Source organism: Puma concolor, chromosome A1, assembly GCF_028749965.1.
Source record: "Puma concolor isolate L17-30 chromosome A1, mPumCon1.1.hap2, whole genome shotgun sequence".
Lineage (NCBI taxonomy): Eukaryota > Metazoa > Chordata > Mammalia > Carnivora > Felidae > Puma > Puma concolor.
Window position 1 is genome coordinate 439,943 of NC_141667.1, and position 17,446 is coordinate 457,388.

The 17,446-nt window shown below is 52.0% G+C and overlaps 1 protein-coding gene across 3 annotated transcripts in view; it reads left to right on the forward strand.

The window, feature by feature from the left end:
* Positions 1 to 15,653, forward strand: part of CEP72 (centrosomal protein 72) — a 36,454-nt gene extending 20,801 nt beyond the window's left edge. For 2 of the 3 annotated variants that reach the window (XM_086675063.1, XM_086675074.1), the window contains exons 7-12: positions 80 to 381; positions 2,516 to 2,657; positions 3,729 to 3,925; positions 10,767 to 10,893; positions 13,449 to 13,560; positions 15,035 to 15,653. In XM_086675063.1, coding sequence (XP_086531189.1) covers positions 80 to 381; positions 2,516 to 2,657; positions 3,729 to 3,925; positions 10,767 to 10,893; positions 13,449 to 13,560; positions 15,035 to 15,176 — 1,022 coding nt within the window. In that variant the 3' untranslated portion in view covers positions 15,177 to 15,653. The remainder of the gene's footprint in view (positions 1 to 79; positions 382 to 2,515; positions 2,658 to 3,728; positions 3,926 to 10,766; positions 10,894 to 13,448; positions 13,561 to 15,034) is intronic. The other variant, XR_015240226.1, reaches the window with a different exon arrangement.
* Positions 15,654 to 17,446: the final 1,793 nt, after the last annotated feature.

The window sequence follows — 17,446 nt, forward strand, 5'->3', positions numbered from 1 at the left end:
ACCTTTTTAAATTACGGTACTGGTCACTGAGGCCAGAGAACTTGGTCTGCTGAGGGCTCTCTTCCGCTCTCCTTTACAGATTCCACAGACATTGAGGAGTCTACCCTTTCTCAGAAGTCAAGTTTGTCAGCCCAAAAGGTATTGAATCCGTTGCCTGCTCCTGAAAAGTACAGGAAGCGAAGAATGCCTGGTGGGAGATCTCAGGCACCTGCAGACCAGGAGTGTCTGCACTGCCCAGAGAGGCCCAGTGTGCCCTCGAGCCCTGAGGAGAGTGTGAGCAGGCAGAGTGGCTCGGAGGGCAGGAGTATAAGGACCTTTCCTCACTCAGCGGTGTTGGAGCCCGAAGAGGAGAGGCCCCCCAGCGTGAGTGGCACCGGAGAGGTGAGTGGGAGAGGTGAGCAGGACCGGATGGAGAGGTGGGGGCTGCCAGGCCTGTGTGCCCCCTCTCCCTTCCCTGTGCTCACTGGCTCCCAGCTGGAGAAACTTCTACACGTGCTTCTCCCCAGCATTTGCTACCTTTTGATCTGGTGGAAATATACTCCCAGGCTTCCCACCACTTTCTGCCATGCTCCGTGCTTTGAGGCTGGAATGTGGGCACAGTTGAGGGGCAGTTGTGCTCTGCTTTTTGGCAAGGGTGCTTGTCTTAGAGGCGGAACCCATCATCTTGGCCAGGAGCCCCCAATGGCCCTGTTGTGAGGGTGTCCTGGACGTGCATCCTGTGGTTTTCCAAAGGACTTGGCCCTGGGTAGGGACTGAGGGTTCTGCCACCCTGCAAATGACCCAGAGCCACATGGGTGATGACTCTGTTGCCTTTGTCACTGGCTTTGTTGGAGATAGAGGCACAAAGTTGTGGGAACTGGGGCAGACGTTGGGCGGGCATGGGCTGTGGCAAGGGGGTCTGCCCTGTTGCTGGTCTGCCAGACAAACCCAGACAGTCGGGAGAGTGGGAGAGCGTCACAGTGGAGGGGGTCTGGGGCCAGGGGAGAGAGAGGGTGCAGCAGAGTGAGGGACAAGATGCTGCTTGGTTAGGGAAATGATCTGGCTTCCTGTGGTCGGTCCTGAGTTGCAAAGAGGGAAAAAAAATTAGGGGAGCTGTCACTTAACTGATCAAATTCTGCCTGCTGGGCTGACCGTTACAGGGGTCACAGTTTGGCCTCCTGGCTGGTTGCCATACATGAGGGGCTGGCTTCTGGGCCGGTCACTGCAGGTCTTGGGTCAGAGGGCCACTCTCACACAGGATGCGGCCACTGTTTGTTTATATGGCCAGTCTCTCACTGTCGGACTGAGAGAAGGAAGAGAAATGAGGATTTGCTTGAGTGGGGAACAGGCCCGGGCCTTTCCTGCCCCCTGGAGGCCTGGCCTCGCTCACCAAGGATGGACAGCGCCAGGTGCGAAGCTTCACCCAGAGAGCTCATGCACTCACCGAGGGGCTGGGACCTCACGGTGATCGGCCGCTCGCAGAGGACACTGCCCTGTGCTCCTCAGGTAGGAGACAGAAGCCTGAGTGAGTGCACCGGGGACATGGGCTCTGTCACCTGTGCCTGAGGACAGGTGTCCAGATAGTTTGATGGAGGATGGAAGTGTTGGTGCCAGACACTCACCAGGGCTATATGCTCTTACCCTTAGCTTTTTGGGGTGGGCAGCCAGGCCTTGGCATTTTCACGCTGCCCCTCCCCCAGTGTGACCTTGGTCAGTGCGGTGCTCGCTCACCAGGCCCTGTCCCTGGTGGACCTGGGGTGGGCGGTGGTGGCAGGACCTGAGCCCAGCCCATGTCCCGGCTCTTCCTGGACACCTGAGACCAGCCCGTGTCTTGGCTCTGGCCATCAGCCCAGAGACAGATGCAGGCTTCTATTCCCTCCCTCCCCAAACGCCCAGATGCTTGGAAAGTGGGCAGGAGGGCAGAACCATCTCCCTTTTCTTTGGTAATTCTTTAAAATTGGTGACATAATTTCTAACGAGGAAAGGAGAGCTGTTGATGTGGTTGCTGACGCGGCACTGATGTGGCCAGGCCCTGGGTGGAGTCTTGGTGGTTTTGCCTGGCCGTCTTCTGCCCACATCGTCCTGGCCTGACCTCCGTCTGGTCTGGCATGTGGCCTCATACATTTGGGGGACCGTTCAGGCCGAGACTGACTCTAAAGGGTCTGCAGCCTCCAGGAGTCCCTGTGCACTGGTTCAGGAGGGCCCAGGACAGGCCATTGTGGGACTGGGGTTCCCACAGCCTTAGAGCTTAAATTATGATGTGGGTCTCATGACTGACATACTTGGTGTGACACCTGCTAGCGCGTCCTTTAGCTGTTCCTCCCGGTATGAGGATGCCACACGTCCGGGGGGGGGGGGGCAGGAAAGGGATCCCCATGTGCCACCCCTGTAGCGTTGTGATGTTTGGACAGCCCCATCGTGCACACCTCTGCAGGACAAGGGCATCAGCATGAGGCATGCTGGCGTCAGAGGCTTTGCTTCACACAGTAACCACTGATTTTGGCATCTCAGCATCATGGCTTTGTCTCCGTGGCAGGTGTCTCCTGCCAAACTGTACTCAGCTCCGCCACCCGGGAAGAAGGCTGGCCTGGAAGCGGTGCTCCTGGAGGCGCTCCTCGACCTGGTGGACAGGTACTGGGGCGGCTGCAAGTCCCTGCATGGCAACGAGGTGTTCCGCGGTGAGTCAGGAGGACGGTCCGCTCAGACCCGTACTTGGGCCGCCCTCCGGGCAGCATTCTGTTTGCAGGTGCTATTTGCCTGCTGGGTTCTGAGCCCTGCACCTTGCTGGACCCTCCCCATTGGCTGTCACCGTCCCTGCCGCACTGCATGGAGCATCCTGACGCCCTCTTGAAGCGGCTCGGGACTTCCATGAGGTGTGAGGCACGAGGGGTGTCGTGCAGGACTGTGGCTGTTGGTTTTCCTACGGGTACTCTGCATCGTCACCTGGTTCTGTTGGAGGTGCTGTTCACATGTTGGGTTCTCGTTGCTCTGGTTTATGTGAAGGTTTGGAGAGATCACAAAGCTGTGCCGTCTCCTTCCGGCCCTCCGAACGTGTGCTCTTTTGTGCAGGGCCCTGGATTTGCTGAGCTTTCACTGAGGATGAGGCCCAGGAGGGTGGTCACTTCCCAGGGAGGGCTTGGCTTTGCTTCTGCTCGTGCCTGGGTGCAGGAGCACACGGGGCGCCCTTCATCCAGAGAGTGAGACGCCACACCCTGGGGTGGTTACTGTGTCTTTCTCCCGCAGCCCAGTGTGTGGCCTTCAGGGTCTCAGTTGGGGCAGGAGCTCGCTCGTCCTTCCTGCAGACCCTGGACCCTGCCCGGAGCTGAGCTATGTGCTTGGTATCATGGCCCTGGAGCTTCTAGAATCAGGACTGCCCAGGATGCTGGAGCCCCTGGATCCTGATCCTGTAAATCTTACCCACTTGCTCCCAGGCTAGGAGCAGGAGCAGGAGCAGGCAGTGCCATGGAAGAGAGCGTGGCAGGCCACTGGGACGTCCAGGCACACTGTCCAGTCGTGGCCTTCTCTTCAGGGGCACCTTTGCTTTAGAATAAAACTCTTCCTGTGTCCCCGCCTCCCTTCCCACCTGTGAGTGGATGGGTGTGCAGACACCTGAGGGAAGTGGTGTCGCTGGCGTCCGTGTCCTTTTGCCAGTTGAGAGTTTGTGTTACTCCAGATGTGCTGGACACGTTCTGCTTATTCTTCGTGTTTTCAACGTAACTGCCACAATATCATTTGATTTTTACTCCTAGCTCAGGCAAGACAGATTTTATCATCAATGCAAGAGTTTACAGCAGCTCAGGACATCTCAGCAGCCGTGAGTGAAGAAATTAGCTTCCTTACTCTGGAAAAGAGATCTTTGCAAAAGCTCCTTGCTGAACAGCAGCAGCAGTACAGCATGAGGATGAGTGAGGTGGCGTCGGAACTCAGCAACACGCGGAAGGAGATGGTGAGCCATGCCCTTGGCGTCGTCTCTGTTCAATCACCCCTCTTCGTGGGGTGGAGGCCTTGCTTGGGGATGCATTTCCCCTTGGCTGTTGTCAGGCCACAGGGGCAGGGGTCCCCTCCCCCGCCAGCCTCCCCACCCCCCAACTCCCTACATGGTTCCCGAGCCCTACACAGCAGGGCTTTGTGGATGACAGCATCCTGTCCTAGCCTCAATGTCCTAGCCCTGCCTGTCCTGCACAAGAGAGCACACATGGAGCTGGGCTTGAGGTGGAGTTTTTGTGGCCCTGGTGCTCCCTGGCTTGGGCACCCTGACCACTGGGGACCACTGGCGAGAGAGGCTCCAGTTAGCTGGGTGAGCCTGGGGTCCCTGCTGCTGTCCTGCCTGCATCAGTCAGCACAGGCCCACGACGTGCTTGCTTTTGGACCGGATGGACTTTGTCCACCAGGTGGCACCCAAGGGCAGGTAGAGCCAGTACAGCTTCCACCCCAGTGCGCCCGAGCCCAAGACTCCTGGCTGGGCAGGGCTGCCCCCGCCCTTCCTAACCTCACTGTGTAAGACCGTTACACACAAATGCCTATGTTAAAAAAGAAGAAAGATCTCAACAACCTAACTTTACACCTCAGGGAACTAGAAAAAGAAAAGCAAACTAAACCCAAAGTTAGCAACAGAAAAAAAGAAAGAAATTGTAAACATCAGAGCAGAAATAAATAGAGAATTCAAAAAATAATGGGGAAAAAATACCAGAACTGAGATGGGTTTTGGAAAAAATATCCACAATCCACAAACCATTAGCTGGATTAAGAAAATGGAAGAAGACTCAAATCACAAGTGAAAGAGGAGACATCACAGTGAATGCCTCAGAAATAAAAAGGGTCCTAAGGACTGTTACCAGTGCTTATATGTGAGCACACTGGAGAACCTGGAAGAAATGGGTAAATTCCGAGAAACATGCAGCCTGCCAAGACTATATCAAGAATAAGTAAAGCCTGGGTGCCTGGGTGGCTCAGTCAGTTGAGTGTCTGACTTCAGCTTGGTTGTGATCTCGCAGTTCATGAGTTTGAGCCCCACATTGGGCTCTGTGCTGACAGCTCAGAGCCTGGAGCCTGCTTCAAATTCTGTGTCACCTTCTCTCTCTGCCCCTCCCCCACTCGCACTCTGTCTCTCTCACTCTCAAAAATGAATAAAAATTAAAAAAAAAAAAAAAGCCTGAACAGACCAATAACAAATAAGGAAATTGGGCAATAATATAAAACCTCCCAATAACAACAACAACAAACAAAACCGAGACCTGATGGCTTCATGGCTTAATTTTATTGCACATTCACAGAAGAATTAATACTCCTTCTTAAACTCTTCCAGAAAATAGAAGTAAATACTTTTGTACTCACTTATGAAGCCAGCATCACCCTAATACCAAAAACACCACAAGAAAATAAAACAACAGGCTAATACCACTGATGAACATAATTTAAAAATCTGCAGTGAAATACTAGGAAGTCAAATTCAAGAAACAAATCAAAAAAAGTATACACCATAACCAAGTGGGATTTCCCCCTGGAATGCAAGGTTGGTTTAACATATGCTAATTAAAACACCGCATAAACAGATTGAAACATCAAAACCACGCAGTCATCTCAACAGATGGGAAAAAGCATTTGACCAAATTAACATCCATTCATTATAAAAAGTCTCAACAAAACAGATAACACAAGAAAGTTTCCTCAACACCATATAGGCCACTTATGATAAGGCCACAGCTAACATCATGATCAGTGGGAGAAAACCAAAAGCTTGCTTTCTAAGCTAAGACCCACTATCGGACACATATAGGACGTGCATATCCATGCACTGGAAGTAGTAGCAAGAGCATGCAGGACAAGGAGACATCCAGATTGGAAAGGAAGAAGTAAGATTATCTGTTTGCAGAAGACAGGATTGTATGTGTGAAAAATCCTGAGGACTCAGAACAACAAAAACCTATTCGAACTAATCAATTCAGTAAAGTTGCAAGACATAAAATCAGTATAACAAATCAGTCGTGTTTCTTTACACCAACAGTCATCTGAAAAGGAAATGAAATAGTCTCATTTATGGCTGCATCAAAAAGGATAAAATACATAGGAATATATTTAACCAAGGAGGTTAAATATCTAAACACTGAAAACATTAAGACATGGATGAATGAATGGAGGGATATCCTATGTTCATGAATTGGAAGATTAATAGTGTTAAAAACCCCATGCTGCTGAAAGTTATGTACAGATTCAGTGCAATCTCTATAAAAATTCCAATGGCATTTTTCACAGACATAAAAAATTATAAAATTTGTGATTATTTTTCTTAAAATTTGTATTCTCCTTTTTCTAGTTGCACAAAAAGACCCTTAATAGCCAAACCCATATTAAGAAAAAGGCCTCACACTCCATGATTTCACATTATATTATGAAGGAAGCTATAGTAATCAAAACAGTATGGTGTTGACATAAAAACAGACACACAGATCAATGGAACAGAATAGAGACCCCAGAAATAAATTCATACATAAATGGCCAACAAATTTTTGACAAGGACACCACGAATATATATGATGGGGAAAGGACAGTCTCTTCAATAAATGGTGCTGGGAAGACTGGATAGCTTCATGCAAAAGAATGCAGCCAGACCCTTAACACCATGCATAGAAGTCAATTCAAAATGGATTAAAGAGGGGTGCCTGGGTGGCGCAGTCGGTTAAGCGTCTGACTTCAGCCAGGTCACGATCTCGCGGTCCGTGAGTTCGAGCCCCGCGTCGGGCTCTGGGCTGATGGCTCAGAGCCTGGAGCCTGTTTCCGATTCTGTGTCTCCCTCTCTCTCTGCCCCTCCCCCGTTCATGCTCTGTCTCTCTCTGTCCCAAAAATAAATAAACGTTGAGAAAAAAAAAAAGAAAACAAAATGGATTAAAGATTGAAATGTAAGACTTGAAACTGTAGAACTTCTAGAAAAAAACAGAGTAAAGGCCCCTTGATAGGGTCTTGGTGATGATTTTTTCGATTTGACACCCAAAGTACAGGCAAGAAAAGCAAAAATCCACAAGTGGGACTACATCAAACTCAAAAGCTCCTGCACAGTACCAGTGAGGAAGCAGCCTATGGACTGGGAGAGAATGTTTGCAAACCATTTGTTTCATAATGGGCTAAATTCTAGAATATATAAATACCACAACTCTGTAGCAAAAAGAGAACCCAACTGAGAAATGGCTGGAGGCTCTGAATAGACATTTCTCCAAGGAAGACATTCAAATGGCCAACAGCTACACGAAAAGATGCCCAGCATCACTCATCATCAGGGAAAAGGAGATCAAAGCTACAAAGAGACGTCACCTGTCAGAAGCAGTTAGAATCAAAAAAACAAAACGTGTTGGCGAGGATGTGGAGAAAAGGGAACCTCGTGCACTGTTGGAGGGAATACAAACTGGCACAGCGAGCATGGAAGACAGTATGGAGGCTCCCCCCAGATTAAAATAAGTCTGTGATATGACCCAGCAATCCCACTTTCAGGTATGTGACCACAGGAAGTGAAAGTAGTACCTCCAAGAGCGATCTGCACCCCCATGCTCACAGCAGCATTATCCACTGTGGCAAAGGCATGGGAAAGCGAACTGTCCGTCAGTGGATGAACAGATTAAAAAAAATGTGTACTTATAGCATGGACTATTACTCAGCCGTTAAAAGAAGGAAGTCTTGTCTTCAACAACATGGAGGGACCTGCAGGACAGTGTGCCCGGTGACCAGACAGAGCAAGAAATCAGTTGCATCGTCTCACTTATAAGTGGAGTCTAAGAGTTGAATACATAGAAACGGAGTGGGAGATGATCACCAGGGGCGGGCAGGTGCGGGGACAGGGAGGTGGCGGTAAGGGGACATTTCCGTGGTTGTGCAGGATGACTAGGTCTGGGGCCACAGTTCCTATACTGCAGTGAGTCTGGAAGTTTGCTATGAAAATAGCTTTGATGTGCTCACCAAGAAATGTTAACTGTGAGGAGAAGCTGCAGTAATCAGCTTGACTGTGGTAATCATTTCACCATCTATGTGTGTATCATCAAGTGCACACCTCAAATATATATGATTTTTACTTTAAAATGTCTGTCATGTGGGGCGCTTGGGGGGCTCAGTCAGTTAAATGTCTGACTCCTGATTTTAGCTCAGGTCATGATCTCATAGTTTGTGAGATTGAGCCCCACATGGGCAATCAGCACAGGGCCTGCTTGGGATTCTCTCCCTCTCTCTCTGCCCATCTTGTATGTTCTCAAATGCTCTCGTGCTGTCCTCTCAAAATAAATAAGTGTGTGTGTGTGTGTGTGTGTGTGTGTGTAAATGAGTAAGATGTCTACTGTGCACTCAGCCGGGTGAAGTTGTTTACCTTGCTAAGTATTATGGTTGAGTTTTACTAGATGGACTGTGTTCAGGGGGCTCTTCTTGTAAAGAGTCAGTACTAACAGATTATGTCATGCGGTTGAGAGGGTGGGCTGGGACACAGCAGCCGGTCAGTCCTCGCAAGTTACGTAGCCCTCTGTGTGGTGTCCCTCACTGCTGCCTATGAGGTTACCCTAGAGGGCAGCACAGTCAGTAGCAAGGATTTATTGTCGACATCTCCTGTGGGTCAGGAGTCCCAGAGCAGCCGAGCTGTGTGTCTGACTCAGGGTCTTGCCATCACGTTGTCGATTGAGGGTTTGATGGAGGTGGGTAGCCCCTGCCGGACTTGCCTACAGCAGCCTTGGATCTGTGCACGAGGGCCTCTCTTCAGGCCGCCCGAGGCCCTCACGGCATGGCAGCTGCTCCTCAGGGCCAGGGAGTGGCCCGGTAGAAGGTCGTCCTTTGTTACCTGCTCTTGAGAGGGACGTGTCAGCACTTCTGCATAGTGTGTTGCTCGGGATCCAGTCAGTAGGTCCACCCACATGAGGGGAGGGCGCCCCGTGACGGCGGGAGCACCCCTGGGCCGTCTTGGCAGCTGCCCATCCAGCCTCGGCATCAGCCGTGTCTTTCAGAAGATGGGACTGAGAATAGCCACAGGATTGCTGGGAGACAGGTCTCTGGAACACCTGATACCATCTATATGAGAAGCTGCCATTTCAGAGATCCCACACGAAGCTTTACTTTTAGAGAAAAAGATAAAAAATGGTGAAATGATACTGGCGGCCTCTGGTCTTTAGATGGATGCACTGTGGACATGTATGTGTGCACACAAGTGGTGACTGCATCCAGAAAGGACTGGAGCCCTGTGACCCTGAACCATAATCACTGCGTAGACGTTCTTTTTGTTGGACAGTGTTGACCCCATGGGACGCGGCATGGCCGGTTAACCATGGAAACAAAAGGCCACGGCTTTTGGGTTTGGTGCAGATGAGTAGGTAGCCCGTCCCCTTACAGTGCTGAGTGTGGGACCAGTGGGATCCATGCAGACGGGCCCCTGGGGCCCGTTCCACAGTGATGCAGTCTAGTGTGGAAGTCGCGCTCCTTCACCTCTGTGGACGGTCTGACTGACCCTGTCCTACAGGGTGACCTTGTCTGGGGGCAGTGAGAGGTCCTGCCCGGACAAGCAGTCTTGAACCATCAGGAAGCCCAAGAGCCCTGCTCAGTTGTTTCTGAGATTCACCCCATTGACTCCATCCCAGGGGAGGGGAGGCGTGGTCAGTGGAGCTCGGTCAGGAGACCTGTGGTGAGTCAGCCAGGAGGTACTTCTCACAGAGGAAGTCATTTGTTCCTGAAGGACCCATTGCTGACCCTGGTTTCCTCCCCGTTGTGAGGACGCTGGTTCCTCAGCCGTGTCTCCTCAGATCCCAGTGCCCGGGGAGCCGGTCTTGGTGAAAGCCCTGCCCCCGAACCGGTCCAGCCTGGCTCTAGGCAGCAGTGTCGCACATATCTGAGCACATATCTGAGCGCCGTCTATCCACTGTCCCTGCTTCAGCCTCCACTGAGACCGTCAGCACTGGGGCCCGGCCCCTGCCCTCTCAGAACTCCACGTGTTCGGGAGACGAGTCGTCGGACATAACTGGCCGTGTAACAGTTTCTGTAGTGCCCTAGCGTATGTGCACACAGAGGGGCCAGTGCGCTGGCTGGGCTGTTGGGGTGGAGAATGAGCGTAGCAGTTTCCTGAAAGGGCCCCTGTCACTTTGAGACAGACGCTCACTCCTCTGGTGGGGGTGCGCGTGCTGGTTTCTCTGCAGGCAAGGTGGCTTTGATGGGTCATACGCCACTGGCTCTCACAGTGGCCTCGGTCCCCCCTCCTCCCTTTTAACGTCCCGTGGCGTGCTGGGCATTGCCTCTGTCTCCGGGCGCGAGGGGAGCCCACTCCGTCTGCAGCTCCCGCAGGCTTGATTCCATCCACTTACAGGCTGCAGGGAGGCGCTGCTTGGGGGTAGTGCGGAGCCCTGGGGTCTGCCTGTGCTCTTGTCCAAGAAGTGAGCCCAGGGGGACCACCTGGGGCTGGCACACTGCCCAGCCCTTGTTCCTGCTCCTTGAGAAGAGAGAGGGAGCCAGGCTGTGGTAACCGTGGAGCCTTCCTGGAGGAGGCAGGGCTCCGGCAGCCCGCACATCTCCTCTCCTGCTGAAGCACACCCTCCCCAGGGACTCCGGGGACACCACCTGCCCCCTCGTGAACTGTGCCACCCCTCTCACTGTCCCCTTTGAAGTACACTGTGCTGCTCAGCTGGGGGCAGTTGTGATTTCTCTTGTTCACATTGTGGTTTGTTGGCTATGACATATGAAAGAAAACTAACGTCTGGTGATTTCCAAGGTTTAGTTTTCTATATACGTTTTACTGAATTTGACTCATCTGTCTTAAGTGTATTGTTCTGTGTCCTTAGGGTGACTTGAGACAGCATCTAGACAAATCTTTGGAGGAGAATAGTAGCCTAAAGGCTCTTTTGTTCAGCCTGAAAAAAGAAGTAGAAAATGCAGACACTGCAGCTACGTTAAACTTGCAGATTACTGGTGAGTTTGTGGTTTATTTGGTAACATTATTTGGTGAAGTGTAAGTGTTCAAACACTCATAGGTAGACTTCAGGTCCAGTAAATACTGTAAAATGTCCTGAGGGCTGAGAGACGCTCCCACTTGGTCTGAGCAGACCCCTAAAAGCTCGGATGTGGTCCGTGTTGTTGGCAATGCCATGGACCGGGGAGCCCCCTGCCCGCCTCCCCGAGCATGCACACGGTCACTCCTCTGTCTCCTTGGCTCTTCCCAGCAGCATGGTGCTTTTCCTCTTTGTCACGTTTCTTCCAGAGCCAGGTCACTTTCATTTCCCTCTCTTCACTGTATTTCTATTTTGCCATTTTTACAAAAGTGCACTCGGTATTTCAAGGTCAGATTCTGGGGTTTCAGTGACGGGCTGGTGGTAGTTTGTGTCTTCCGTGAACCTCGTCTGGGTGCAAACCGCAAAGTCGCTGGGAGGTTTTAACTTCACTGAGGACTGCCCCACCGAGGTCCCCAGGGGTCCAGAAACTTTTCTTAAAGGGCCACGGAGCAGATGTCTCCGGGCTACGGCCCGTCACAGGCCCTCTCTGTGGGCTTGGTCCTGGGAGCGCAGCCACAGACAAGACCCTCGCTCTGGGCAGGCGTCTGTGACGCACCTACTCAGGCCTCTTCCGCTGTGTTTATCGGGCTGTTTCACGGCATGCTAAGAGTTCGTCATAGTCTCTTCTTTAATATTCATGTAAAAACTTTCCACTTTTCACCTGTTTCCTGAGATGTCATTGTCCTGTTTCACTTGCTCAGCCTTCACTTCTCATGAAGCTTTCCTTTGCTGTGAGCTCGTGCCTGAGGCCAGCCGCCTCCTCTCTGACATTCCCATTTCTGACTAAGTTGTTCTTCCATTTCTTGTATCATTTCTTTTTTTTTTTTTTTAAGGTCATTTATTTATTTTGAGAGAGACAGTGCAAGTTGGGGAGGGAGACAGAGAGTCCCCAGCAGGCTCCACACCGCCAGTGCACTGCCCGACGTGGGGCTCGAGCTCACAAACCGTGAGATCACGACCTGAGCTGAAACCAAGAGTCTGATGCTTGACCGACTGAGCCACCCAGGCACCCCTCTTATATCATTCCTTTCTGTCTTTAGCTCATTCTGAAATATCCAGTCCTGGTTTTGATGTGTCCCGAGTGTGGCTTCTTGTTGTCCGGGGGCAACAGCTGTGTGTGGGGTTTGCCTTTAGTGCTCTGTGCTGTTCACTTGCACATGGAATTCGTCCTCTCAGTGTCCAGGAGTACAGCACGCAGCACGTCAAACTTCACAGAGAAGTTCAGCAGCCCCTTGGGGGACTCCCAGGCCTTGTTCACTCTCCCGCTTGCCTCTGGTGTCCTCTCCTGCACGACTTGGGCCCCTCCCCAGCTGTTCCTCTGTGGTATGGCCCTGCTCTGGAAGGGACTGGGCAGGCCAGCCTTGAGGGCCCAGGGTTGCTCCAGTCCCTTCAGACCACACGGGGTCCTCTGGTCTGCCCTTGCCGCGGGAGGCCGAGCCTCTCGTGTCAGCTGCAGGTCCTCAGTTGCCCTGCAGGGATTTCTTGTGAAAATAGGGGACACTTAGCAGCTGCCCCCCTCCTGACTGCTGCTCCTCTCCCACAGATGAAGCCATGCATGGCTTGTGGCTCTCGTGTTTGGGTCTTGAGGCTGCCTCACCACCAGGTGCTGAAAGGTCGTCTGTGGGACTCCAGTTTTGTCATCTAGTTACTCTTGGTGCTAGACTGCTATGGGGATTCTGGGGGATGCCGAAACTGTGCCTTCACTGTCCTCTTCCCACAATCCCTTCCACTCACCCTCCGGTGTAAGTGCAGGTGGATGTGGATGCCGAGGAGTGTCGTCCATCGTAGTGCTTTTGGGAGCCTCTGCCTTTGCTGTGGGAGCCTGCTATCCGTGTCCTCACCGAACCTCTTCCCGTACCTTCCCGCTCTGGCTCTCCTGTTGTCTCTGGACTTGTGTAGTTCCACAGCCATGTGTCTGTGTGTGGATTTATTTGGATCCTGGTTTTGGGGTTTGGGAGCCAAGAAATGATATATTTCTTCTCCTCACAAGTTGGAAGCCCAGAGACAGGAGTCACGTAGATGGAGTCCAAACACACAGTGTGTCACTGATGGGCCTGGGAGCGGAGGACACGTCAGAGACATGCGGCCACTGCGGGCCTCTTGTCGCTTGTCCCCAAAGCTTCAAGGCCTTCCCTAGGGCAGAGCTTGCTGCCTGGTGGAAGAAACACCCCTGAAGGCCCTTTCCTGCCAGCACATAGATCAGTGGAATGAGCTTCCAGCTGGCACCAGGCCCACCTCTGTCTCCACTCTCCACCCTCCATGCAGGGTTGTGGTTCCGTGGGTGTCCGGAGGGCAGAGGCCCAAGGCTTTAATCCCAAGGTGATTTTTGAGTTGCTTACAGAAACCGAACTTTTCCACGCTATATGTCTTTGGTGTCCCAATCCAGTTTAAACTCGAACTGTTTTAGCTTTCAGTACATGAAACACTCAAACACATTCAATTTCACTAAATGATGCTACTTTTTTTCTCTTTCAGGACTTGAAACAAGTGTGAAGAGGCTCTCTGGTGAGATCGTGGAGTTGAAGCAGCATCTGGAGCACTACGACAAGGTCCGGGAGCTGACCCAGATGCTGCAGGAGAGCCACAGGTGCCTGGCCGGGGCGGCGGCGGGGGCAGGGGGAGGCAGGGCCGGCCCCGGTGATAGCAGGGTACACGGAGGAGCCACCTGGTGGCATCGCAGCAGGTGGGGTTCTGGGCCGCACGCGTCGCCGGTTGACTTCGAACTCCCCTGAGCTCCCCTTTCTTCAGGAAAAGCACGTCCCTTCTTGCTGCGGCGTCTGTGAGGGGTGGGTGAGCGCTGCTGAGAGGCTCTGGGCTGTCCCGGTCCACCCGGCGTGGCTCCTGTCAGTTCTCCTAGAGCGCGGGGCCTCCCCCTTTACTCCCAGCTGTGTGCCGGGTGGTGAGAAGGGAGCAGGCAGTGTGGGGGCTGTCCAGGCGGAGCCTCAGTTTCTATCCAGAGAATCGTGTGCTGGGAAGCGGGTGCAGGGAGGAGGCGTGCCGCTCACTGGGTGGTGTGAGGTGTACTTTGTGGAGGTGCAGAGCTTGAGCCCAACTCACCCCTACTCCCCCACCTTGGGCTGAGTCCCACACACCTCCCCCGGGCTCAAGTGCAGCACGGCCCTAGGTGGAGCCAGGCTGTGACACTGGGGGGTCAGCGGGCCCACCCCAAGCACGAGGTACAGAGGGGAAGGGGCTCCTGGGAGATGAGCTGGAGCATAGATGGAGCAGCGGAAGGGAGCAAAAGGTAGCCGTCATGGGTGCGGGGGGGGACAGGCGAGGCAGGATGGCTCCCAGAACCCGATGGGCCCCCATCTGCAGCACTGTGGGCCGCGTGTGGATGGGGCTGCCGTGCAGCGGGTGGAAGTGGGGGGCAGTGGTGGTCCACGCTGACTTCATCCACTCTGGGCCTTAGCCTGGCCGGAGCAGACGGCTCGTGCCTGCACAGGAGGTCTGTCGTCGGGGGCATGCGTCTATGGGAAGATGGCCCCGCTCCCATCTACCCCTGGTCACTGCCGACCGGGGGGGCGGGGGCGCTTCGCAGATGGCCGAGTGGGCAGTACAGGGCCGCTTCTTCCCTGAAGTCCTTCCAAAGGCAACCGTGGTCAACACTATAAAACCAGGACTCTTCAGTTACGCTATCACTATGTCAGAATTATTCAGGGAGCCCCTTTACATTGGACCGGGAGATAGAAATATGTCAGTCTTTGGATCTGTTCCAGAATGAGAACATTGTTCTGCTAGCTGGGAAGATGATGATGGTTTTCTCAGAAAACAGGTGCGGCTGGAGTAGCGAGGCACCCCTGTCGTCCGTTGCCTTCGCCCGTCCGTCCGGGTGCTGAGCCTACACGTGGCCTGGTGGCCGAGGGCTCGGGTCACGCGTAGCCTCACGCGGTCTGGAGGCCAGGGGCGGATGGCGGGAGCGGGATCCGGTGGGAGACGGGAAGGGGTTGGCTGCGGGGACCGGGGTGGACGGGGAGGGCCCCGGCCAGGTGAGGGAGGACGCTGCTGGAGAGGAGGCGGCAGGCGGTGCTCAGGCGTCGCTCCCCCGCGCCCTCCTCCAGCTCCCTGGTCGGCACCAACGAGTACCTCCTGCAGGAACTGAGCCAGGCGCACGCGCAGCACAAGGCCGAGGTCGAGCAGCTGCACTGGAGCTACAAGGAGCTCAAGAAGACGCTGGGCCTGTTCCCGCGCGGCAGCTGCTAGGCCGCGTCTGCGTCGCCTCCACGCACCTAGTAAACCGCGGAAGCTCTTTTCTACCTGGTACGATTGTGGGGCACAGCTCTGCCTCCCGTTCATAATCAGCTGAAGTTTTGAAACGTGTTCAGGGCCTCCAGCTCGGTTTTGTAAAACACCCTGAAAAGATGGGATTGATCTGCCTGTAGGTGAGTCTGTGAACAAGGACATGTAGGGGTAGTGTTTGCAGGGAGGTGCTAACCAGGGTGGCTCCCTCTGACTCCACGCTGCTCCTGCTCCTGAGATTGCAAAAAAAAAAAAAAAAAGGATTAATCCAAGCCCTTCACATGTTTTGAGACAAGACATATTGATGTTTTTTGAGACCAGCATCATTAATTTTCCGTGAAATATCTTGAGATAAAATGCAGTATTTTTCTCCCTAAAGAGCGTGTGTGTGATCATTAAATAATTTTGTGTGACAAGATAAACTAACATTCTAAAAAGTGACTTTTTATAAATTGACTGAGATTTTCTCACTGAATTCTTTCATGAAGCAAGCTAGGCGCAGGTGGGACAGATACGTTCCAAGATTTAATAAAAGTAACACAGTTTGGGGAAACATTAAAAATACCATTTTGTTGGGGCGCCTGGGTGGCGCAGTCGGTTAAGCGTCCGACTTCAGCCAGGTCACGATCTCGCGGTCTGTGAGTTCGAGCCCCGCGTCAGGCTCTGGGCTGATGGCTCAGAGCCTGGAGCCTGTTTCCGATTCTGTGTCTCCCTCTCTCTCTGCCCCTCCCCCGTTCATGCTCTGTCTCTCTCTGTCCCAAAAATAAATAAAAACGTTCAAAAAAAAAATTAAAAAAAAAAAAAAAATACCATTTTGTGACATCACTGCCTGACAGTGGAAGTATTTCTCCAGGCGCTCTCTTGCTTACAATTACAGTGCATTTCTGAAAATTAGAGCACACACGGACAAAATACTAGATTTTTAGTTTGGAAACTTATCTTATGTAAATACTTGGCTTCTAGGTAAAACAAAGTACTTTTTTAAACCAAGCCTACTTAATTTATGGAGAAGAGCAGGCAGGCCTACAGGTGCCTGCGTGTGTCGTCGGGCTCTGCCACTGGCGGTCGGGGGTTGGGCGTTTCCCTCAGGAACCGGGGTGGCCTCCCCGGTTCCCTCCTGTCTGGTCGTGGCTGTGTCCTTTGGCATCAGTTTCTCTGCAACTTAGCAGGAAAGCATGTCACAGCAAATACGGTTTTTGTGGGGGAGTGCAATTTCTTTCATCATACCGTTTCTTTAAATTTTTTGAAAAGATTTTAGCGTTCAACCATTTTAGGCTTATTGGAAACGCTCCCCATGCTATTACTTTATGTTCCTCTTGTTTGGGTTTCGTTGAGCTTCTTAGACCTGTGAGTTTATAATTTTCATCAAATCTGGGAAAGTTTTGGCCACCATTTCTTCAACATGGTTATTCAATCCAGCTTCTGTCCCACCCTCCCTCCCAGACCCCAGTTACACCCAGACCACTTGGTAGCATCCCCACGGGTCCCCAGACTTCGGGTCTTTTTCCCCATCTTTCGTTCTTGCCCTCTGTTGGGGTCATTTCTGCTGCCTTGTCACAGGCCTCATCCATTCTGCAGTTGGGCCTGTGTAGATAATGGATTTTTAATTTCAGAGATTACATGTTTTTAGTTCTAAAATCCCATTTGGTTCTTATTAACTTTGTGTCCCATTATGTTCGTGTTTCACTTAACTCCTGAACCATGTTCTTAACGCCTTTGCTGCAGATAATTTCAGATGGTTTCTAGAATGGTTACACTGATGCTCCGTTAGAAGTGTATTAGTTTCTGTCGGTCCATGTTTCCAGCACTTACTGTCAAAGATTTAATGTTTTCATTCTAGAGGGTGTGTGATGCATAGTGTTTTTATAGATCGACTTTATCAGGTTAAAGAAGCTCCTTGTAGTGTTAATTTGCCAAGACATTTTTTATCGTGAATGGATGAATTTTATCACTTTTTCTGCAGCCATTGAAGATGATCATGTGGTTTTTCTCCTTTATTCTGTTCATATGGTTAATTACAGTAATTTGCTAATGTAAAAACAACCGAAATTTTCTGGGTTAAGCACAGCCTAGTAATGGTGGGTTTTCCTTTGCAAACATACTGTTGGATTTGGTTACTATTTTGTTTAGGATTTTGTATTCCGGGTACCCCACTTAATATCTGACATTTAATTATTGGAATTCTCTGGGTCTCCATTTCCTCATCTGTAGCAAGGGGTGATAAGTGCCTGCCC